Source organism: Felis catus, chromosome C1 (assembly GCF_018350175.1).
Source record: "Felis catus isolate Fca126 chromosome C1, F.catus_Fca126_mat1.0, whole genome shotgun sequence".
Taxonomy (NCBI): Eukaryota; Metazoa; Chordata; class Mammalia; order Carnivora; family Felidae; genus Felis; species Felis catus.
The window spans coordinates 86,123,125-86,147,860 of NC_058375.1; the positions used below are offsets into that span (position 1 = coordinate 86,123,125).

Genomic DNA, 24,736 nt, shown 5'->3' on the forward strand with positions numbered 1-24,736 from the left:
AAAAAGTTAGAATGGAAGGGAGGAGGGAGGGAGGAGAGAGAGAGAGAGAGAGAGAGAGAGAGAGAGAGAGAGAGAGAGAGAACACGAAATCGGAGGAACTCTTGCAGAATAAACACTGGTTTATGAAATAGCACGGGGTAGGGGATGATCACCTCTCACCATTGAAGCCCTAGCAGCCAGTGAGACTTGGCACCTCCCTGTCCTTCCTCCAACACAGCATGATCCTCCACTCCATTCCCTCCTCCCCATTCCCTCTACCTCCTGTCCTCCCGCCTGCATCCATAAGTGTGCATGAGTGTGCACACATTAGCATGCACACACACCTTTGGGTCAAAACCTTGGGTCTTTCCAAGAGGAACAAGTGTGAGCATTTTGTCTGTTGTTGCTCCCAATTTTTTCTTGCTGGGACCAGCAAAGGCTCAGAAATTCCTTGCCTATACTTCAAGCCTGAGAGCAAAGAGTTTCTAGACTCACTTCAAAGTTTCCTAATGCTTACACTGCCTTTGAATCTTTTGACAGTTGGCTGCCTGTTTTTCAGCCTTAACAGAGTTCTTAATATAGCCAAGTCCTTCCAAATCCTGCAACATTCATGTGTTTTGTACATAGAAAAAGGAAAGGAAACTTTAAATAGTATGCAGTGTTGGGAAGTCTGACAGGAAACAGGTACCCTCAGATGTGATACTAATAGTGAGTTATGGAAATGCTTCTGGAAGGATATAGCAATATGTATCAAAAACTCGAAAAACACACATACCTTGTAGATCCAGGTATTGAAGTTCTTGGCCTTATTATAAAGGAATCATTATAGATGTGCTCAAAGGCAAGGGCACTTACCCAAATATTGTTATAATAGTAAGAAGTCAAACCAAATTGTAGTATCATTGATTATATATAGTTTATCCATCTAATGAAATGCCAAATAAATTATGCTCTTAAAATGTATGCCTAGGAAAGTCAGGAGGAATAGACACAAACATGTTTAGCCATCGTTAATGTCGTGGTGTGCTTGTAATTTCTTCTTGACGTTGTTCTGAATAAGTCAAAATTGCCAGTGAATAGGTGGTGTTTAAAATTTTTTTTTTAATGTTTATTTATTTTTGAGAGAGACAGAGACAGAATGTGAGTGGGTTAGGGGCAGAGAGACACACACACACACAAAATCCTAAGCAGGCTCCAGGCTCTGAGCTGTCAGCACAGAGCCGGACGCGGGGCTTGAACTCACAGACTGTGAGATCATGACCTGAGCCGAAGTCAGAGGCTCGACCGACTGAGCCACCCAGGCGCCCCTGAAGAGGTGTTGTTTTAAGAATAAGAAAGAGGGCATTTGAAATAAAGAAAATGACATGAAAATTTCCTTGGTTGTCTGCCCACTGTTATGTAGAAATAATTTCTTGAATATCTCACCTGGTGTGTCCAGGGGCTTAATACCTAGGTGGTGAGTTGTAGAATTAACTGCACTTACTATCAATAACACACCCCAACAGCTTTCATTTATTGATCATTTAAGATGGGCAAAGCATTCTCCTATATTTATACAAGGTATCTCCTTTACTTCTCAAAACAACCCCCTCGGTAGATATTACTCTCATTTTTGCAGATGAGGAAACCGATGCTCCAGGAAGTTAAGTAAACGTGAGACTAAGGAAGGACTTGAATCCAAGCACTCTCCTGGCACCCTTCACCTCTGAGCTACCTTGTTTTCCTCATGCAGTTTCAAACCCGAGCATCCTCTCTTCTCCCGATCATGTGGAGCCAGAGGTGCCCAGAGAAAAACAGTTTTAGAATTCCAGCCACAACGCAAGGGTGCCTGTATCAGAGATTGACCTTCGCTTTGTTATCATATTTGCTCTATAATGCCTGAAAAGCATGACATGATTAACTTATGTGATGCCTCCGACAAGTTTGAGAACACAAAATGGGAAATAAAATCTGGGAATACTTTCCCACTGAAGAATCTGCCCCCAGCCCGCTCCCCCTAGAGAATGTAGCTAATGCCTCTGCCTTACCCTAAACAATATATTAGAACATTTAGCAATTGTAAAAATACCAACCACAAAAATGTGAGTCTGCTTAATTAACAGAACATCTTCACGGTAGAAGTTGATTTTATTTATCTGCCAGTGGAATCCCAAGAGGCAAAAAAATCACTACCAAGGTTGACCAAAGCAGATAATGAACATTATAGATTTTTAGTGAGGTTCTGAGTTCTACTGGCTTTATCTGACTGCATTAAGACACATACACATGCCAAGGTAAAGAAACAACATGTACTGAACTGATTGCACAAAGACTTCATTGTTGGAACATTAACCATGATTATAACAATGTTTTCACAGCTTTGCAATTGTGAGAATATAATGACATTATGGGAGAAGAAGGGGGAAGAAGAAGAGGAGGTAATGAAGCTTAATTAAATATTCCTTGCTACTAGTATGAACGAGGACCCAAACACGGACACTGTGTGGAACACAGATACTAATTCACGCAACAGAGTGAGCAATTCAACAATTTACTGATGCAGACTCTGTATAAAATTCCTCTGCTATGATTCAGTTCTCTTATTTTTTTCCTGTATCCATGTAATCAAAATTTCATCATGATGAACGGTGCCTTGAGTCTTTTTTGGGGGGAAATTAAAAGCAGCAGCAGCAGCAGCTCTGAATACAAGAAATTAACTTTGTGTATAATACACGTAACTTCAGTATCCATGAGGTAACCTATGCCCTAACAACAAATATCTCTTGACACCAAGGGTTTTAACTTTTGCCAGTTCCTAATTAAAGCATTCTTTTAGAAGATTATTTTAGAAGTTTCTTAAACAACAATGCATGGTTTATGTAAAATATAAGAATCAATGTATACTCTCAAGGTCAGATTCAGGGCCAAAATGCACTACCTGAATCTAGTAACACATTTACTCCTTGCTGCATATAGGTTGCACATGAGAAACACAGGCTGCACTTTTCTGTGACCCATGCAGTAAATGTTCACAAAAACCAAGTGATCAATGAGACATCCTTCAGCTACTAAAATGAACACTTCCAGTCACAACAGACTTATCAATGAAAATAAAAGCAGTGATTGATGCATCGAAACCATGCCAGGCCGAGTTAGTGCTGGAAAGACCACAATGAAAGCATGGTAGTCATGAGTTTTCTACTTGTTTTTATAAGGGATTGAGATTATCCTCGCCTCACATGGCTTTTCTCTACACCACAGGCTTTTGCTAACGAGGCATCTCAGGCTTCAAATGAAAACAATCATCCTTTAATGAAAAAGCTGAGAAATGCTTCTCTGGAGTTTCTGATCCTGGAGACAACTTGGCAATAGGTCCTTAAGGCAAATGCCATGAGTCAACGAAATTGTAGAAGTCTAGAAGTCTCAGAATGTAAACATTAAAATCGCTGGCCAAGGAGTTCTCTCTGCGGATGAAAACTCCTCACAAGAAGACCTATCTAGAGAGTACCAGCTTCTTGGCTTTTGAAGTTCATGTGACTTTTATGTCCTAGAAGCACTGTACATTTTCTCCTTTGTAGAGACTTCTGTAGTGGATAAAAGTTCATGATGTTGCTTAAAAAAACAAAAACAAAAACAAAAAACCCACACCAATTGTAGCGCAGAGAAGCTACTCAAATACAAAGCAGTTTTGAGGTTTGATTTTGTTTGTTTTACTTTCATATTTTACTTTTGTGGTTGGCATATGGAAAACCAAACTGAGAAATCATAATGTTGGAGTATTTTAAAGGCATGCTATCATAGATATCAACAAGCTTATTTATACAATAAGATCTCTGCAGGAAGTGCTCAGCTCGATGCCACATTCCAGGATAGCCCCCGTTGGTTTCTTTTTCTAGATTGCCCATGTTTACAGGTTTCACGAATACCCCTGAAGTCTTCCCAGTGTGTTTGGCAATGATAAAATTCATGGCAATATCATCACAGTTTTGGGTTTCATCTATCAAGGCATGGACAGCTGCAGGTTGCCTCTGAAAGAGGTCAAGGTATTTGCTATTGAAGAATGAGGCTCCAATCAGCACCAAAGAGTACTGGTCACCATTTCCAAACCCCGGTGTCTGCAGTTCAAAACCTCCATAACTGTAGATACCTGATGAAGTAGAGACATGCTTTCTAGGAACAAATCCTACAATTTGGTCAGGAAATTGCTGAAAAGATGGAAAAAAGAACAATTAAGGGTGGCATTTCTTTAGAGCAGACATGGTAAAAAAGGCAATTATTTATTACAGAGAGAATTGAACTGATTTATCAACTTCATTTTATTCCTGGTTTCTACATCTCAATTTCATCTGACTCCAGGCAACTTGATAAATCTATGTCCTGATCAGTTGTAGGTCAAATTCCATCGGAACCCAAATACCTAACAAAATTTCTAACCTTACAAATGTTTTTTTAATTCAAATGATATCTGATATTAATAAATTCTAGTCACCAAGGAGTCTCGCTCTTTAAAGTTTGCTGCAGGAGAAGCTGACTATATGAGTGCTATTCATTATAGCAGATAAAAAGATACAGTGTGATTATTTTGAAAAATAGTTTTAATCTCTTAGGAGTACATAAAATTATGGACCTACATGTATGATTCTACTGTTTTTCCATGTTGATTTCAATGTTTTTGAAAGTCACTGTTGATCTTAAACAATGTTATATTTTTCTCCCTTTCAGCTTGGGTGTTTCCTTTTTAAAAATATGAGAAAAAAAATATGAGGTGTTTGGGTGGCTCAGCTGGTTAAGTGCCCGACTCCTGACTTTGGCTCAGGTCATGATCTCACAGTTTGTGAGTTCAAGCTCTGCCCTGGGCTCTGCACTGACAGTGTGGAGCCTGCTTGGGATTCTCTCTCTGTCTCTCTCTGCCTCTTCCCTGCTTGCTCTCTCTCTCTCAAAATGAATAAACTTTAAAAAAAGTACAAGGAAAACTATATAACGAGATGTCATCAGGATCTTTGAAGAAAAGATAGCAGTAAAACAATAATATTAAGATGAGAGTAACTAAAAATAAAAATCACCAAACCAGAGAAAACCAGTGAAGCATGGAAAAGAAGTAAGAATTTATAGAGTTAAAAGGTTTAGTTCAATCTCATAAGTAATTTGTGTTTCACTCACTTACTGAACAGACATTAAACGAGGGACACACACACACACACACACACACACACACACAAATCAGGTGGGTTAATTCCCATTTCAAAAACTGCATAGTCTGGGGAGGACATGATCCAGATATGCGAACAAAGGATTCCCATACTACAAGATGCTTGTACACACAGTTGGGTAAACCTCTTGGAAGCACCGAGGACAGGGTGACAGCTGTATTGCTGGGAGGCAAAGGGGAATAGGGGGTCGATGATAAAGGACGGGAGGCTTCAGAGAGGATGTGCCATTTACCTAATCTAGGAGGATGAGTGAAGTTCCAGAGATGACCAGAGGAGGAAAAGTCACAGCACTAAGCAGATAAATACAAAGGCCTGATAGATGTCCATCCCAGCCTTGCCTGCCTCTCTCGCTCACATCACTACACCATGCAGGGCACTGATGGGACTGACTTTGGGAGTTGGGTTACCTTGGGCAATGGATTGAAACTGTTCTTGCTTGTTCTTCTATGAAGAAAACCTAAAAATCGTATTTGTCCATCTTTAATTATGGTTTACTTGGATTGTTCTAATTAACCATGGTTCTATTTACCTCGACCCCAGACATTTTAGGTAAATTGATGTTCTACCTGAAATAGAAATTTCACAGCTGGAGTGTTACATTAGAATTTTTTGCCTAAAGAGCTTTTATTTACAAGGCTGGAAAAAGCACTGATGGGGGAAAAAAAAAAAAAACTTGTTGATCAGTATACTCAGCATGAATTTTGAAACTGAAGTTTTGAGAGCAGTGGTATCTACAGGGTACTGTGACCACTTACCATTAATATCTAATGTTCTTATATCCCAAGTAGCTAATTAAGGAGAGGTACTATAGTGCAAATTCGACCAGTATTGGGTAGCACAGTGTTTAATTATTTGACACAGCTCAGATTATTGGTATGTGGTTTGCTCTGGTTTCAGGTAACTGTACTGCAACTTGTTGTGTTCTGAAGTTTGTTTGTTTATTTTGAGTGAGAGAGAGATTGAGAGAGAGAGAGACAGAGCATACACGTGTGCATGGGGAGGGGGGCAGAGAGAAAGGGAAAGTGAGAATCCCAATCAGGCTCCATGCTATCAGCGCAGAGCCCCGTGAGGGCTCTCTCTTGTGAACTGTGACATCATAACCTGAGCCAAAATTAAGAGTTGGATGCTTAATCAACTGAGCCACCCAGGTGCCCCAAAGATTTTGGATACTACATGGTACTTTTGTTTATTTATTTATTTTAAGTAGGCTCCATGCCCAATGTGGGGCTTGAACTCATGACCCTGAAGTCAAGAGTCGCATGCTCTACCAACGGAGGCGGCTGGGTGCCCCTGAACTACAACTTGTAAAAGCCAAGTACTATTAACACATATCCACGAGCAAAGAGTTGTTTTTACAGAATGACAAGCAATTTATGCCTGTTTATTCCAGCTATGATTGAGGAAAAGACCTACATAAATAAATAAATAAAATGGCCACCACAATGATGCACTGGAATTTCTGTTATCACTAATTTCTAAAAAGGGGTTCCAGAATTAGGATTAAATTTTGTCGGTGTAAAGTGCTTTCTTTTAAAGCAAGTTATATACAATATTAATACAGAGATACACTTCTCTTTTGAGATACAGATCTGTGGCCTTGTAGAAAATGTCCCTCGATTCCAGTCTTGGCTATATCAGATAGTTTCCTCATTGTTCTCTGGAAAGTAGTTCCAGCTCTTCTCCCCAATATACCAAATATAAATCAAATACAGATAAAAGATAACTTAACTTGCAGGTTGGCTTAACTGAACACAAGAAATCTTGATTACCATGCACCAAACTTTTCTTTTAGATAAATAGTGTCTACACTGTTTGAGGTGACTCCCACATTAATCCACACTACCCTGGGTAGACCTTCATGCTGAGGAGTTCGTAAAGGAAACAGCAACATTACCTGCCAAACCGAGAAAGCAAAGACAAGGTCTTGGGCACTAATTAGTGTGTCATCATCTATCATTAACACAGCTGAAACGAGAGAGAGACAAATTTGAATCCAACAGTTTGGAAATGAAAACAAAACTAGTATAACACAATGGTGTCTAGATAGATCATTCAAAGGAATACTTTTCTGGACAAAATAAGTGAACAAGAAATGTATTCTTGGAGACATTTGTCTTGTAGAAAAAGTGTGTGTTTGAATTGTAATTGATTTCATAATTGCCTGACCGGGAAATGATCATGCAGTGATCAACCACTATCCTAGAAATGAATGATCACGCAAACAAACAAGACTGGGGGTCTTTTAAGCAAATTGCAATGCTCAAAAAACTGCTCTGAATGGGAGGAAAAGGGAGGTGGCAAAGAAATATATTAAGCATAAGCTGAATGCCATTTTACTACTTTCTCCGATACAATATGTAATTATAGTGTATCTTCTTTCACAACATTAACCTCTTTGTCACTGTTGCAAGACGTGTGATTTCTTCCCAAGGGAACTGCTTCTTGACATCTTGAAAATTGGCCCCTTAAGTTTTTCAAAGTGTTTTCTTTTGATTAAATTTTCCTACTTTCTCAGCATAATTAGGACAGAAGGCCGGAAATACACATGCCCGCCTCCCAGCTCCGGTTAGCTGCAGCCCTTGCTGGCTAAGAACCCAGCTGCAACTCACCATTGGTTTCCAGTTCAGGAAAGACCTGGAGTCGATTTCTCATCCTGTTTGTTGTCTGTAGTTTGAAGATCACAGGGACGGGGTGAGGCCCTAGAGAATTCCATAACTCATCCGGTCCCTTCTCCCCAATGTTGTTCCACACCACGATCACTTTATGCAGGTGTGGCACTGCCTGATAATGATTTAGAAGTCTCAGTAAGAGGTCTGTTCTGTTGTATGTCTGCATTATCAGAGTAAAGGAATCCAGGGTGGACTTGCCCGGGGATTTTATTTCCCTACGCAGAGTGAGCATCTTATCTTCTTTAATATTTGGAAGTAAAGTGGTCAGAGCCCCAGCTACCAGCAGCAGCACAAGGATGGCCACCAAAGAGAAACGAAGCACTCGAATCCCCATCACTCTTCCAGGAAGTTTGCAGATGTGGCAGCACCTGGAATAGAAATGGAAATAAAATACAGAGTGTTAGCATTCTTACTGGTTCCCAGGTTTTTGTTTTTGTTTTGTTTCTTTTTGAGAGAGAGAGAGGGCACACGAGTGAACAGGAGAGGGGAAGAGACACAAAGGGAAAGAGAGACAGAGAGAACCCCCAAGCAAGCCCCATGTTCTCAGCACAGAGCCCAATGTGGGGCTTGAACCTGAGAACCATGAGACCATGACTTGAGCCAAAATTAAGAGTCAGAGGTTTAACTGACTGAGCCACCCAGGTGCCCCCTTTGTTTTTGTTTTTAAGGAGGACAGAAGTTAACTTTATTTTAGTTGATTAAAAAAAATTTTTTTTTTATTAAAAATTTTTTTAATGCTTATTTATTTTTGAGCGAGAGAGACAGAGCATGAGCAAGGGAGAGGCAGAGAGACAGGTAGACACAGAATCTGAAGCAGACTCCAGGCTCTGAGCTGTCAGCACAGAGCCAGACATGGGGCTTGAACTCACAAACCACGAGATCATGACCTGAGCCGAAGTCGGATGCTTAATCGACTGAGCCCCCCAAGCGCCCCTATTTTAGTTGATTTAAATTCACAGTTCTCCTGGCTTCTTAAAGGTAAAAATAAAAGGTACAGTGAACAAACCTCCTGGGCCTGTTTGCTTTGCAGTTATGGACAAAAGATCATCTACATAGAAGCCCAAAGAATTAAGCAGTGCCTTCAAAACTTTGTCTTCCTTTTAATGTGAAATATTTGGAACTGAGATTATTTTTTCAAATGGGATTACATTTCTCTTAGTAGTGTACTAATTCTTTAAACAGCTTTACTGAGATATCTTTGACATAAAAATTGTATATATTTGAAGTGTACAATGTGATGTTCTGCTATGTGTATACTGCTGATCCTTGAAGAATACAGGTTTGAACCACATGGGTCCACTTAGAATGTGGAGTTTATTCAATAAATATAGCAAAGTACTTTCAATGGACTTTCTCTTCCTTATGATTTTCTTAACAACATTTTCTTTCTTTTGGCTTACTTTATTGTAAGAATACAACATATAATACATATACAAAATATGTGTTAATCTACTGTTTATATTATGGGTAAAGCGTCCGGTCACCAGTAGGCTATTATTTGTTAAGTTTGGGGGTAGTTGAAAGTTACGTGTGGATTTTCGACTGTGCAGGGTGTTGGTGCTCCTACCCTCACATTGTTTAAGGGTCAATTATACTTCAGTGCACAAATTTAAACTTACTTTTGGTAGCAAACTTTTTTCCAAATGAAATCATTTGCAGAACCCTAATATAAGAAACAGATGATGATGGTAGTAGCAGCAGCAACAAACAATTACAGTGGGTTTACTACTTATCAGGTCCTGTACTAAGAGCTGCACATGTCATAATATGTACTTACTCGCTCAATCAAATAGACAAACAGTTATAAGCACTTATTGTGCCAGGCACTGTTTTAGGTTCTGTGGATACAGTAATGAATAAGATGGACAAAGTCTCTGCTGTTAGAAGGAGAGGAAGCAGTAGAGAGGGGCAGACAAAAAGTAAACTCAAAGATAATTTAGAATAGTGGTAATGCAGAGAATAAATCAGAGTGGCATAAGCAAGGACCAGGTTATCGGGGATCTTATCAGCTGATGAAGGAATATAGATTTGTTTTTAAACGTTTATTTATTTTTTATTTATTTATTTATTTTTACATTTTTTTCAACATTTATTTTTTATTTTTTATTTAAAAAAATTTTTTTTCAACGTTTATTTATTTTTGGGACAGAGAGAGATAGAGCATGAACGGGGGAGGGGCAGAGAGAGAGGGAGACACAGAATCGGAAACAGGCTCCAGGCTCTGAGCCATCAGCCCAGAGCCCGACATGGGGCTCGAACTCACGGACCGCGAGATCGTGACCTGGCTGAAGTCGGACGCTTAACCGACTGCACCACCCAGGCGCCCCTCAACATTTATTTTTGAGAGACAGACCATGAGCGGGAGAGGGGCAGAGAGAGAGGAAGACGCAGAATCTGTAGCAGGCTCTAGGCTCCCAGCTGTCAGCACGGAGCTGGACGTGGGGCTCGAACCCATGAACCATGAGATCATGACCTGAACCGAAGTCAGATGTTTAACTGACTAAACCACCCAGGAGCCCCTAAACGTTTCTTTTGAGAGAGAGAGAGAGAGAGAGAGAGAGAGAGAGAGAGAGAGAGAGAGAGAACAAGCAGGGGAGGGGCAGAGAGAGAGGGAGACACAGAATCCAAAGCAGGCTCCAGGCTGACTGCTCAGCATGGGGCTTGAACTCATGAACCATGAGATCTTGCCCTGAGCTGAAGTCGGACACTTAACTGACTGAGCCACCCAGGCGGCCCTAGAGTTTATTCTAATTGAGATGGAAAGCCATTATAGGGTTCTGATCAGGAGACTGACAGGATCTAGTTTATTTTTTATTGTAGCCTGGGTTAAATATCTTTTTCAATATTACAAAGCAACTAAGAAATGGATGTGGAATCTACACCTGGGCAAATCTGCTGCCAGAGCCAGGCTGTTCATCATTATGAGCTAGGAATATACTGCTGAATTTCAATTCGGGTTGAAGTCGGGGAGGGCTTTGGAGCTTCCAAATCACCCTGTCTCACAGTACACGAGGGTCAGCAGGTACTGTAATCAGCTATGTACTCCCCTATCCCTCATGGTACCTGAAGGATGTGCTTAAGGTGGCTACAGAATAGGTGAACCCCGATTCGTGTGGCCTGGACATGCATTGGCCAAACACGTCTGTCTGCTCAGACCTCTCATTCGCTTACGTCAGAAAAGGCTGAATCTCACAAGCAGTTTTACAGAGATGTGGAGCTTTGATTTCCTAGCCTCCAATACAGTTTCACTCTGACCCCTGCCGCCTCCTTTGGGAGCACTGCTGACTTTCAGTTATTGCTGTTTCGTATTCTTCTATTTCTGCTTCTGATTCCAGACTTCCCTTACTTCTCCACAAGCCTCCATAAGCCTGTGAGGGAAGTCCTTACCGTGCATTTCGGCAGCTGAGCCCTCCTATACATCTTAGCATATATCCTAGATCCATTTGACTGCTCTGTTCAAGTACAAAAGCCAGAAAATGAGGAAAACATATTCCTTTAAAGGACTGAAAACAAAAATCAACCAGACATTTCTAAATACTTAAAAAATTCCTTTAAGAAAAACATAGATTTTAGAACCGCAAAGAATGAGGTTTCATTATTCTTGATGACTTTAATGGATCCATAGTCTACCCTTACTATATTTTGGTACAATTTCTCTTCTTAGGCTATACAATAAATGAATACTCTCATCCATTCCACAATACAGACAGATATGATAAAGCTAGAAGAGACTTCTTACTGCTCCCTCACAGCTGTGGTATGTTAACTGTACCAAGCCACTGTCACTGTCCTTCTCTGTGTAACACTGCCTCTGTACAGTTGGGTTTTTGTTTGTTTGTTTTTGGTTGTCTCCATCTCCTTAGAAAAGTACAGTGTTTGTGGATACCTAAGCTCTTGACTTCACACCCTGTGGTTTAACTCAGCATGTGCTGCCACACTACCATTCCACACGCAATCCTGACACTGTGGTGTAAATCTTCCCATCCTACAGATTAGATTCCCAACGAAATCTCACTTTAGTTTCCAAGTGATGTTCAGTCAACCTTTTGTTTTTCATTAAGATTTAGCAGCGGTGGAATTCAAAGGACAATCCCATTCTCGTGATCTTGTTTCACGCGGTAGAGTATTTTCTAATTGTAGAAACGATTTATATATAGTTCAGCAAGGACATAGAGAGACCATATAGTCCATGACTTTAACATCTCCCTTTGAAGTTTATGAGAATGGGGAATGGAGAATTCCAAGGGGGGTGGGGAGGGGCATACGCTCCATGATTGTACAGTGGGCGGAGGCATGTGCAAGCAAAGAAAGAGGTTATTCATAAGATCAGGGGGATGGTCATTGTCATTCAGCAGCTCTCACTTTTCAATAGTCCAGATCTGTAAAGCAATGTTACCTTGTAGTAACCTTTACAGAGATTTTTCAAAGATACTCTCTCCAGGACCTTCTCTGCAGCCTGTTCTGTTAAGAAAAGCAATTTTGTGTTTCTCCTTTTATCATGGCCTCACTCAAGAGATGAATAAAATGAATTTACTTTTGAAATAACCTTAGCTTTACTATGATTATTTCTTCAAGGACAGTAATTTAAGGCTTTAGAATACAATGTTTTCATTACATGCACCCTCTTACTAAAACACATACTATTAAAGTAGTCAACCAAAAACCATTATGAATTAATAATCTTGGTTCAAAGGCCTTGAAAATCCTTCTAATCTACTGAATCAAAAGCAGGTCTCATAAAACATATTTTCAGTTCTGCATAAAAACGGCTAGCTATAAACAACGAGAGCGAAGAATCATCCAGCAACTGCATTAAAATATACCCTGATTAAAATCTTTGTGTTCATTTTCCACAGCTGACGAGGAATAGCATATTGTAAAACTTACACAGAAGTGTTTCTAGCTTCTGAAGTAGACACATAACTATCTGGCATTTTAGTCTAGAAAAAGTAATGAAAATTAATTACTGTAGCCTACTATAAATATACATTGTCAAAGACACTCATGAGTATTTCACTTTTGTCTAGACTTTCAAGCAGGATTTATCCCCATGCCCATCATAGAAATTTCCTCAGATAACTTCTAATCCCCTATTTTACCTGTATCAAAATGTTGTGGGAGATATGAATAATTTATCTTTAGAAATACAGTGTAAATATTTCATGTGGTATTTATTAAACAATGCAACCCAATAAGCTAATGTAAGATTTTTAGTCTGTCTAGAAAAGCAAGAACTTCAGGGGCGCCTGGGTGGCTCAGTCGGTTAAGCGTCCGCCTTGAACTCAGGTCACGATCTCGCGGTCACTGAGTTCGAGCCACGCGTCGGCTCGGAGCCTGGAGCCTGCTTCCAATTCCGTGTCTCCCTCTCTCTCTGCCCCTCCCCCATTCATGCTCTGTCTCTCTCTGTCTCAAAAATAAATAAATGCTAAAACAAAATTAAAAAGAAAAGCAAGAACTTCATAGACCGCAGTGCAAGTGGCACATGTGTGCTTCAAGAACAGGTGGAGTCTGGAGCCCCACTGCAGGTCCACCAGAAACAGTTCCAGATCCGTTAGGAGAGGAACGAGGAATTCACTGGCTATTTGGATTCCAGTTTATGGCTTTCTTCTGTTCTTTTTTCTAGAGAAATAACTTATCATCTAATTCACAGCTTTGAGCTTTGAACAGGAGATACGAGAAAGAACACATCTGGATGGTCTACATCTTCTGTGCAAAGAACCAAGAAGGTACCTCCTAGCTCTCTTGCCCTCAATTCCTACACCTTCTTCTTAGATTTTTTTCTTATTTTTTTTTAATGCCTGTATAGATTTACTGACACCTTGTCTCATTCTAAAAAGGATCTGACAGCTCTTAGACTATTCCTCCTCTGCCTTTCTCCAATCCATGACTACAGATTAAATGTGACCTTAATAAACAAGGTAAATGTCAGCATAACACAACAAAAAGTCCTCCTCTTCTCCTGATTATCTGAAAAATCAAAGATTCCCAAATGGTATTTTTTTGCACATATGTTGTTAGTTCTTCATAGGTAGAGAGCACATCCGTTTGGTTATTTTCATATTGTTATTCTAGCATTTTCTACACCAGGAATTTTCAGCTGGGGATGACTTTGTTCTCCAGGTGACATGTGGCAAAGACCAGAGACATTTTTGACTGTCAGGACTGGGGAGGAGATGCTATCGAGTGGGAAGATGTCACGGTTGCCGCTAAACATCCCGCAATGGACAGGATACCCCTCCAAGGGGAAGAATTATCCAGCCTAACATGCCAATAATGCTGAGGTTGAAAAACCCTGCTCTACATATATTTTACCTAACAAGACCTACTTGAACATGATTGGGGGAAGGAGTGCTAGCCAAGTGGCCTCTGAAAACCCCAATGCTTTGGTTATGAACCATAAGTGATAAAGCCATGGCTCCAAAGCTTCCCCAATATTTATATGCTTTACTGCACAAACACATAAACTCAGAAAGCTGAAAGAGAGCTCAGAGCTCTCCTAAGTCAACTTCCCTATTTCATTAAGAACCCAAGGTTCAGCATAAGGGACTTGCCTAGGTTCATGCAGCTACATGCGGCACACCAGCAGCAGAACCAGGGCAAGAATCTAGACCTCCTGATGGCACAGTCCGTGGTGACCCTTTCCACTGTGTTATGGTAAATTCTGCAATCATGTATCAAAAAATCAGTACGCAAGACTGTCACTGTCTCTAAGATAATATAAAAACTCATACTTAGTATGCTGGAGTATTTTTTTCCAACGTAAGATTTATTTCCAGGGCGCCTGGGTGGCTCAGTCAGTTAGGCATTCGACTTCACCTCAGGTCACGAACTCGTGGATTGTGGGTTTGAGCCCTGTGTCGGGCTCTGTGCTGATAGCTCTGAGCCTGAAGCCTGCTTCAGATTCTGGGTCTCCCTCCTTCTCTGCACCCTCCCCTGCTTGCACTCTGCCTCTCTCTCTGTCAAAAATAAATAAACTTCAAAAAAAAAAAAAACCAACAAAAACAAAACAAAAAGATTTATTTCCTATACCATAAATTTCACACACTTAAAGTACAATTGACTCTCAAACAACACAGGGATTAGGAGCACCAACCACTCCACCCTGCACAAAAATCCACGTATGACTTTTAACCACCCCCCCCCCCAGACGTAACTACTAGTAGCCTACTAAGGAGCCTTAGCGATAACATGAACAGTTGATTAACACATATTTTGAATGTTATCTGTAGTATATACTGCATTCTTACCATGACAGAGAGAAGGAAATGTTATTAAGAAAATCATCAGGAAGAGAAAACCCATTTATAGCACCGTACCGTATTTATTGAAAAATATCTGCGTGAAAGTGGACCCGTGCAGTTCAAACCCATGTTGTTCGAAGGGTCAACTAAAAGGTTCAGTGGCTTTCAGTATATTCACAGAACTGTGCAACCACTGCCACAATCTAACTTTAAAACATTTTCAACACCCCCAAAAGAAACTCCAGACCCCTCCATTAGCAGTCGCTCGACATTCTCCTTTTCCCCAACCTCCCCGCCAGCAGCAGGCAACCACTAATCTACTTGATCACCATAGATTTGCCTCGCCTGGACGTCGCATATAAATGGAAATCGTACAGTACATCACCTTTGTGTCTGGCTTCACTCAGCATAATGTTTTCAAGGTTCACCCATGTCATAGTATACATCAGGACCTCATTCATTTACTTTTTTTATTGCCATGTAACGTTCCATTCCCGTACAGATAGAACACATTTTGTTTACCTGTTTATCAGTTGCTGGATACTCGGGTTGTTTCCAGTTTGCTATTATGAATAATGCTGCTCTGAACATTCATGGACAGGTTTTTATGTGAACATGTTTCCATGTCTCTTGGGTATATACTTAGCAGTGGAGCTGTAGGGTCACTATGTCAGAATCTTAAAAAAAATTTTTTTTAACATTTATTTATTTTTGAGAGAGAGAGGGAGAATGTGGGTGAGTGGGAGAGGGCTAGAAAGAGGGAAACAGAGGATCTGAAGCAGGTTCTGCACAGTGAGCGCAGAGCCCAATGTGGGCCTCGAACTCATGAACTGTGAGATCATGACCTGAGCCAAAATCAAGAGTCGGGTATTTAACTGACTGAGCCACCCAGGTGCCCCAGAAATTGTTTAATATCTGAGAACTGAACAGCTTTTGGAAGAGTATTATTTGAAACGTTAAAAAAAATCTCTTAAAGGTAGGTAGAAGATTAAGAAAGTAAATAACACATAGTTTATAAAGCAACAGTTGCACATTCTCTAATGCGTGTCTCTAAATGGACCAGGAAATTTGAATTGTCAAAAACCCACTATTCAGTCGGATATTTACTTATATCATCTACCAAAATTCCTTAGAAGGAAGGCTGCTAAATGTTGAATGAATAATTCTTTTCTCAGGGCCAGTTCCTTCAGACTGAAAAGGCAACAATTATCCAGACAGAAGATGAAAACAAATATGCCAGAGCATAGTATGAACAAAGATTAGTTATGTCCTCTGACTCAGAAAGTAGAAACGCAGTGAGCAGCCTGACGTCGTACATTGAGAAGCTGTCATTTTCATTTTGATGCCACAGATGGCAGAGGAGCAATAATTATTCTGCCATTTCACTACTAGATTTGCCTCATATTGTACAGATTGTTTTCTCCTCTGGTTCATCCTCCAAAATATGTACTTGCCTAAAAACTGATGATTATAGAATATAGATGCTCAGAAAAGGGCCCGCGGCTGCCAAGAGATAAAATCATTTCCAAAGTGGAATGCAGAAGCCAATTCAGAACCTGGGCTTTCCTTCCATGAACATGTGAGAGGGGTTGGAAGAGGCAGCTATGATGCAACTGATGAGCAGCCTCTGACCAGGTTCATGGTCACATGGACACATATTGCTCAATCTGAGGCAAATTCCAAAAGGACTCTTCTCTTATGATATCCGACAGTTATTGTGCTGGCTTAGGACTCCATGTGTTGGTACATGCTATTTTCACTACCTACAAAGCCCTTCCTGGTCCCCACCTGACAAACTTCTACTCCCGTCTGTCCCCTGCCAAATATCTTTCAAAAATCCCGTCCCCTGCAAAGGTTCCTCTCAAGCTCTCCAAATCTCAGTGCTCCTGGGAACTGAGAACACACCGTCACAAGGCTTTGTTTCCAGGTATTACGACCATGAGCTATGCTCCCTCTGGAGTGTGACATTATCTAGAGGGCAGTTTCTGTTAGTCTCTGTAATCCACAACAGCGCCTGGCCCATTTCAGTAAGTGCTTCCAACTCTTTATGGTTAAATGACATGGGGGGATCTATGTTTAAATTGTCTTCAACAACACAATGGATAAGAAATGCCTGAAACTAACAGAATGAACTTAAATTAAATGTAAACAAAGGCCCCCTTAAGCCTATACAGTACCCAAGAAAGCCTTCCCTATGCAAAAAACCTGGGTTATCCCCCATTTGGCGATTAGAACAGCCAGGTATGAAATGTGGTCTCAAGCACAAGCCACCTTTCTACCATCAGTTCTGGGACCAAGCTACCTGATAAATACAAGATGTCCCACAACTCTCATTTCTCCCCCACATCTTTTCAAAGATATTCTGCACTGAAATACCTTTTCACATTCTTGTTTCCATGGAAGCTCTAGGAGAAGATCCGATTTGCCTTGGGGGAGTCATCACTCGTTAGATACGATCACCCTTGTGAATTTCCCCAAACCTTTAGGGACTAACAAAAATCAGAAGCTGTAGGACTCCATCTGGCAGGCACTATACACGATTAACCAACAGACAATACAATCTTACCTAGCTGAGAAATGAAAATTTAGTTTCGATTCAGAAACTGACAAAAAAAAAAAAAAAAAATCAAACCCTTAGACTTCAGGACAATTGGCAGAAAAAGAAAACTAAGTGAGAACACTGCCCCCAAGTGTCATTCACTATTGCCTGGAGTAAGCCTCTTGCATTACAATTTCGAGCCACACAAACTAGAATTTACTTCATGGCAAAACATAGAATGCTAGAAATAGTACATGAAGGTCACTTTTCTTCAGAAGTCTTTTCCAGGTGCTCTACGGTATCCTGGGAAGTTTGGCTGTTAGTATTTTCCCCATATTCAAGAAATTCATTCTTTTCACTGCTATTTTTTTAAGTGCCATACCACTTTTCTCATCCTTTTCCAACTTTTTCTTATGTTTATTCATTTTTGCAAGACAGAGAGAGACAGCACAAGCAGGGGTGGGGCGGAGAGAGGGGGAGGGACACAGAATCTGAAGCAGGCTCCAGGCTCTGAGCTGTCAGCACAGAGCCCGACGTGGGGCTTGAACTCATGAACCATGAGATCATGGTGCTCAACCGACTGATCAACAGATGCTCAACCGACTGAGCCACCCAGGCGCCCCTCCTTTACCAACTTCTATTCTCTGCTTCCTAAATGATTTTCCCTCACTTTTCCTCCTGAAGAATCCATCTGTTCTTACAAGTCTCTTCTTAACTCCCATTACTTTCTTCATAGGTCTAAATACATCAAAATAAGTTGTTATTTTGTGTTATTAATAAATATTCTGTATTTAGGAATAGGAAAAACTGGAGTGGGAATAGACTTATAGTCATAATAAATGATAAAAGTGTCCACAGTGTCAGATTCATCTTGTGATCATGCTGTATTTATGATCAATGGTACAGTGTTCTGAATGGACCATTCAGATGACCACAATCTAGATCACCTGTGTCATGGACTAGCTGCTAGCATGAACATGATTAGTCTTTTTTTTATATTCACAGTCTAACTGCCGACATATATAAGATCCCTGACAGCCAATTTAAAGCCTGTCTTTTAGAAGGCTTAGTCCCGCAGTCACTTCATTCTGAAACTGTAGTTCTGAAACAGACGTGCTAAAGCAGATTGATAAAGAGCTACCTTTACTGCAAGACCACATTTGAATAGATAGATGCTGCAGCTACAGGTCATTTCTCACTACAAGCTGTAAGCAATTTCTGTACTGGGTACATTGAAGATCAAGTCCTCCTGTAGGCAGCCTGGCTGAGTGAGCCATTCTTTTATAGGTAAATCAAGGTTGAGTGAATACCAAGGGCAGCATTTAAAACAGGGATAACAGCCAATAAGTACCTGTGTTTCCATTTCCCTCTCCAATCCTACCCCATATCCATAGCAAAGGTTGCCCAAGAGTCCTGGCATTTTTTTTTTCCTCCTAAGCCTCTACAAAAGCATCATATTCCTTTTAATACTTCCTCAGACAGCTACTGTCAATTAACTGGATTTACTTAATCATCACTCATTTACGAGGACATAATATATAAATATTTTGTGTAAAGTTTTTTTAAAAGTACTGCCTCCTTTAATACAGCCATTTGTTAGGGAGGCAGACAGCGAGGTCCTCTCTACTCTCAAAGTGCACAGGTTATGCTAGATAAAATTATGCTAGATAAAAGTTTGTTTTAGCCTTGCAGCCTTCTCCCGTAACTGCCAATTAATTGTAGCTATGATGAAGAAGATGATGATGATGATGTTTGGAGATGACCAATTCCATGGACATGTATTAGGGTCAGGAGCAGGAATGGCTTTATTTCTAAGAGGAACATCCACAACTTGTAAGGATCCAAGGAGTCAATGCATCCTAAGAAGAAAGCCTAGAAATAGAAAAGCATTTTTAGCTCAGTACAGTGCCATGCAAAATTAGTTCCAGAAATGGGTCAAAAAGAAACCAAGTACATCTGCAAATGTATTACTTTTACCATTCTAGGATAAGAGAGCTTTTCATTTGAACTTCTGTTTCAGTCACAGGAAAATGGAGGGAAGGCAAGACTGTCAGGCAACAGATCTCTGGAATATTCTATGGAACCTTCTTTCTGTTACAAAATACTGGTTTTCAGCAATAAACTCACATTCCAAAATAGCTCTCTAAGAGAAACAGATTTCATACGTATGAATTATAATTCATAAGTAGTTTCAGATATCAACCTAACATCAAAGCAATCCTAATTCGTATAAACTTTCTAACATTATTAGAGGAAGGCCGAAATACCATGGTAAATATTCATCAGTCAACATTTACAGGCCCCTCCCACCTGCACCAGACCCTCAGGCCCCAGGGATGGTAGTGCCCAGACCACCCAGTCCCGCCCTCAGGGAGCTCAGCAACAGTAATGAAAATCGGCAGACCTCTGCCTTCTGTGTGCTACAGAATATCTCAAATCGGCAATGTGTCAAACTTTAGAGAAGGAAATTAAAACGTATTCACCCCCATTTTGTAGATGGGATAGCTAAGACTGAGCATGTTAAATGATTTTCCCTGAGCACAGTAGGTCGCATCAAACTCCAAACTCTCACACGTGAGTCACTTTGCATTTTCAGTGTTCTCTGCACAGTCTCTTATCTTCGGCTTTGTTCTAGTACCAGAGTATTTCAACTATATGGGTATTGGCTTTATTCTGTAAGCTGAACTATTTCTTTTAAAAAATTTTTTTTTCAACGTTTATTTATTTTTGGGACAGAGAGAGACAGAGCATGAACGGGGGAGGGGCAGAGAGAGAGGGAGACACAGAATCGGAAACAGGCTCTAGGCTCCGAGCCATCAGCCCAGAGCCTGACGCGGGGCTCGAACTCCCGGACCGCGAGATCGTGACCTGGCTGAAGTCGGACGCTTAACCGACTGCGCCACCCAGGCGCCCCAAGCTGAACTATTTCAATGGATAAAACTAAAAAGAGGCCTTATGGTATTTTCTAACAGACCCCGGCTCAAGTAAGAACTTTTATTTCCAAGGAAACAAGAGTACCTCTATAGGAAATCATTTTGCTCAGATAAAAATATTGGTACTACACTTATGTTCACAGCAGCATTACTCGCAATAGTCAAAAGGTGGAAGCAATCCAATATCCATTAACAGAAGAATGGATAAACAAAATGTGTTATATACATACAGTGAAATATTATTTAGCCTTTAAGAGGAAGGAAATTCTAACACATGCTACACCATGGATGAATCTTGAGGATATTATGCTAAGTGAAATAAACCAGTCACAAAAAGACAAATACAACATGATTCCACTTATATGAGGTATCTAGAGTAGTTAAATTCATACAGATAAAAAGTAGAATGGTGGTTGCCAGGGGCTGGGGGAAGGAGGAAATGGGCAGTTGGTTAATGATACAGAGTTTCAGTTCTGCAAGATGAAAAAGTTCTGGAGATTGGTTGCTCAACAATGTAAATATATTTAACAGTACTAAACTATACACTTGAAAATGGATAAGATAGCAAATATTATGTGTACTCTACCACAATTAAAAAAACAAAAAAAAATACTGGCACTTACCTCATTATGGTAAAGTTTTAATTTTTTAAAAATTTCCTTTATGGCTTCTGTAATTGATAGGAACAGGATCTCTTGGCACTATTAGGGGAAATCAAAGAATTTTCTGTGATGTTTTTGTCAGTCATCAGGAGATTTTTAAAACTGCTTTTAATGCCATTGTCTATAGGCTTCAAATTATTTTTAGAAATTAAAATTAGGTGTTCTGTGTTTTAAAAGTTACATTTAGGGGCATTCACTTTTGAATGTACCTTCTCTGTAAAGAGAGCTTTCCTACTATTCTTACTTTCGAATCTTATATTCTAATAAACTTTTGTCTGCTGCTCAATAAGTAAATAAATAAATAAATAAATAAATATTTAGGCAGTGAGATAGAGAATGTCTTCCTGTGAGGTTGCAGCTAACGCTGCTGTATTTTTGTCTTCATCTTTGGGACGTATGCAGAGGCAGAAAAAAAAAACTCACATCATCCTATCTAATGGGTTTGCACAACTGAAACCTATATGCCATATATATGTGCCATGGAGCAAAACCATGGAATACCATTTGCACTTATGCTCGATTTCTAGATTTTTAAGAATCTGTAGTTTTATACACCATCACAGTTTCTTTTTTCACTCGAGGTTCACAGGGCATTCAATTTGAAGCATCTAAAAAAGCATGGGGTCTAAATTGGGCTGCAGATAAATGCCAGGGTTGATCACTGAGGAATGACGGATCGCATCCTTCCTATTCCTTAGTGACAACTGTCTGAAAGGAGCTGGAACCCTGACTGGAGATAAGCGTCTGCCCCTTTATTCTCTCTGCTTTCATTTCTCACAGTCCTCACTCACATGTCTGAGAAGCTGGGGGCTTTCTCTGTTGCTTAGTGCAATGCAATTAATTAGTGGAAGAAGATCTAAACAAATGTTCAAAAGTGCAGGATAGGAATCTACTTATTAGTTTTAAATGTTCATTACTATATCTATTTTATAACCTTAAAAACCCTTTTAATCTTTTAAGACATGAAGGCATTAAGAATTATGGTTGGAGTCTTTCAAAACCCTGCCTCTGTAATGACCACCTGAATTGAGCTGAAGAATCATTTTTTGGTTTTCTGAAATAATGTTCCTTCATGATACAAGTTATTGAAGGGAAAATAGGATGGCTGGGACAAAAGGCTTGATACATACCAAAAGACTCTGAGTGACAGTTGTGTCCCTTTGCTACACCAAGGGCATACCTTGTACACATATTAAACATCAGACAATTCTAAAATCCTAGACTGATTTGCCTGCCGCCCTCTCTCCTCACATCAGCTTCTTCTTCCCAAAAAATTCTTCTGGGGAAAGAACTTTTGACTTAATTGGCTTTTCAACTGTTTCCCTCCAACTGTCTTGTGTCCAGCACAGAGCCTAGCAGATAGCAGACAATAAATGCTGAATGAAAGAAACTAACTTTAACTTTGATAGGACAATATGTATTGGTCAACATATATAGAAGAAATATTTCAAGTGACAAAAGAACTGAGACACAAACATTTCCCACTCCTAGAACTTTTCCTGATTTAACTAGTGTCCAGTTTGTATTTCCAACAAAGTGACTTTAGTATTGAAGTTGGTAATCATGCCATCCAAGACTGAAAGATGTGAAGTAGGACTGTCACTTTTTGAAGGGAGAAGGCCCTCACGGGAATATCTGTATCCTTCCGGGTGGGGAATGGGGAAACTGGGGAGTCCCAGGAAACCATTGTAACTGAAATCAAACTTCAATTTCTCCAACTTGTATTTGAAAGGGATAATGCAGATTTCTCCATAAACCAGCTGAGAAATTTCTTATTTGTAGCAATATAGGATAAAATGCAGAATTTATTTTCAAAGGCAGAATACAAAAACACAGGTTCAAATTGCATCTGACCTTGATGAATTAAGAGAACACTGGAAATCAGTTACTGAAAGCTGGTTATTTGCATACATCTCCCCCTCCTCTCCCCACTTGATCATATTGAAATAAAGCCGTTTGGAGAAAAACCCAATTACCATGGAAATACTTATCTTTAGCCTAGTTTGCACCCACTTAATGTTTCCCCAGCAGTGCAGTAGAGTAAAATTCAAAGTCTATGGCTAATATAAAAGCTTCCTAAAAAATATATGTAAATTCTACTGATTAAGAATATTTCCATGTTTAAGTTAAAATAATGAAATATATGTCCAAAAAGGCAAAGAGAAAATACTCTTTCCAGAACTTAATTTCTGGAACCTAGATGTTTTACACAGCAATTTTAATTAACATGAACACTGAATAAAATTACATTTTCAAAAGTAAAGCCAACGAATCCCTATCTCACTCACGCACAAAGTTCCAAGAACCAGAGCAAAACATGCATATATCCTTACTGCAAACATTTTTTTTTACCACAAAAGCATTTTGCTATTTCCTTACCTCGAGTGCAGACGATTGCAGTGTGGACAGCAGATTTACTTGCTTGCAGCCTGGTTCTCATATAACGGAAGGGGCCTCTCGCTTGCCCATTTTTTGTTTTTGTTTTTGTTTTTTTCTAAACCCAGCAGCGTGCATCCACCCAGCCTCATTCGCTGGGTTGATAACCTGGAAAAAACACCGCCCGCAAAGTGAGCGCCTGAAGCAGGGGACAGTCCCCGGGTGGCCGCCCCTCCCTTTCGGTGACGCTCCACTTCCTGTTAGACTAAAAGGCAGTTCCCAAGAAGCTCGGTTTTGTAGTTTCTAGCCCACTTCCAAAAGCCAGCCCTCCTTTCTCGCATTTCTTCCCCAAGGTAACAACTTTTAATCATTCACGTGATGGACCACCTGATCTCACCCAACCAAACAATTTTCCGGAAAGGCGCCCGCAGGAAGGTTCCAACCACTGTGGGTGACTGGGGCAGGCCCGAGGGCTCGTCTCCCTGCGCCCCGCGATCCCTCGCATCCCACCGACCGGCCAGCTCCTCTAGCATTTCCCTCAAATGCGCAGGGCGGTTCTGACAAGAATTACAGCCGCGGCTGCGGCCCTCAGGATGACCTGGAAGTGAAGAGGGACCTGCACGAACTGAATTTCGGGTGGTTCGCGGGCTGAGATTGTCCGGGAAGCAATGCCTTACCCAAACCTCAATTCCAACACGGTCTCCTAGGAGTTTCCTTTAAAGGGCGTCTTCTGATACATTTAACATTCTTTAGAAAGACACTTATTGATTGCTTCCTACTTGGCAGTATGGAAGGCCAGGCGCTGTTTTGGGGGACCGGATTACTAGGATTTGGGTGCCCCAGAGTTCACCCAGTAACACCATCACTTACGCTTCCTGCGGGCTGGCAGCAACGCGTTCTGGGTTTTAAAGCACTGCTACCTAAAGCACCGGGACTTAGTTAAGAGGGGGCAATGGTGAAAGGGCAGGCGCTGGACACCAGCGCATCCGGGAACATCAGTGGTAGGCGGTCGGGGTGGGCGAGAGCAGGCTCTCAACCAACCAGCCATCCCAGTCTGCGGGTCGCCACCTCAGGGTTTTTTCGTTCCATCCCAGGCCAGCGCCTTAACTACCTACTAGTTGCCACCTTTTTCCGCCCCTACAGCGCCC

At 40.6% G+C, this 24,736-nt stretch overlaps 1 protein-coding gene across 7 annotated transcripts; it reads right to left on the reverse strand.

Moving 5' to 3' along the window:
* Positions 1 to 2,087: 2,087 nt before the first annotated feature.
* Positions 2,088 to 24,731, reverse strand: EXTL2 (exostosin like glycosyltransferase 2). Of its 7 annotated transcripts, none has more exons than XM_006934947.5 (6): positions 24,459 to 24,731; positions 23,592 to 23,756; positions 21,174 to 21,251; positions 7,778 to 8,205; positions 7,063 to 7,133; positions 2,088 to 4,163 (listed from the first exon to the last, which is right to left on the reverse strand). In XM_006934947.5, exons 3-6 carry the CDS (start codon positions 21,176 to 21,178, stop codon positions 3,675 to 3,677), a joined length of 993 nt encoding a protein of 330 aa, XP_006935009.1. In that variant the 5' UTR covers positions 21,179 to 21,251; positions 23,592 to 23,756; positions 24,459 to 24,731; the 3' UTR covers positions 2,088 to 3,674. The 7 variants fall into 7 exon arrangements, with proteins under 7 accessions (XP_006935009.1, XP_006935007.1, XP_006935008.1 ...); XM_006934945.5 differs by lacking the exon at positions 24,459 to 24,731 and adding an exon at positions 24,266 to 24,429; XM_006934946.5 differs by lacking the exon at positions 24,459 to 24,731 and adding an exon at positions 23,986 to 24,204.
* Positions 24,732 to 24,736: the final 5 nt, after the last annotated feature.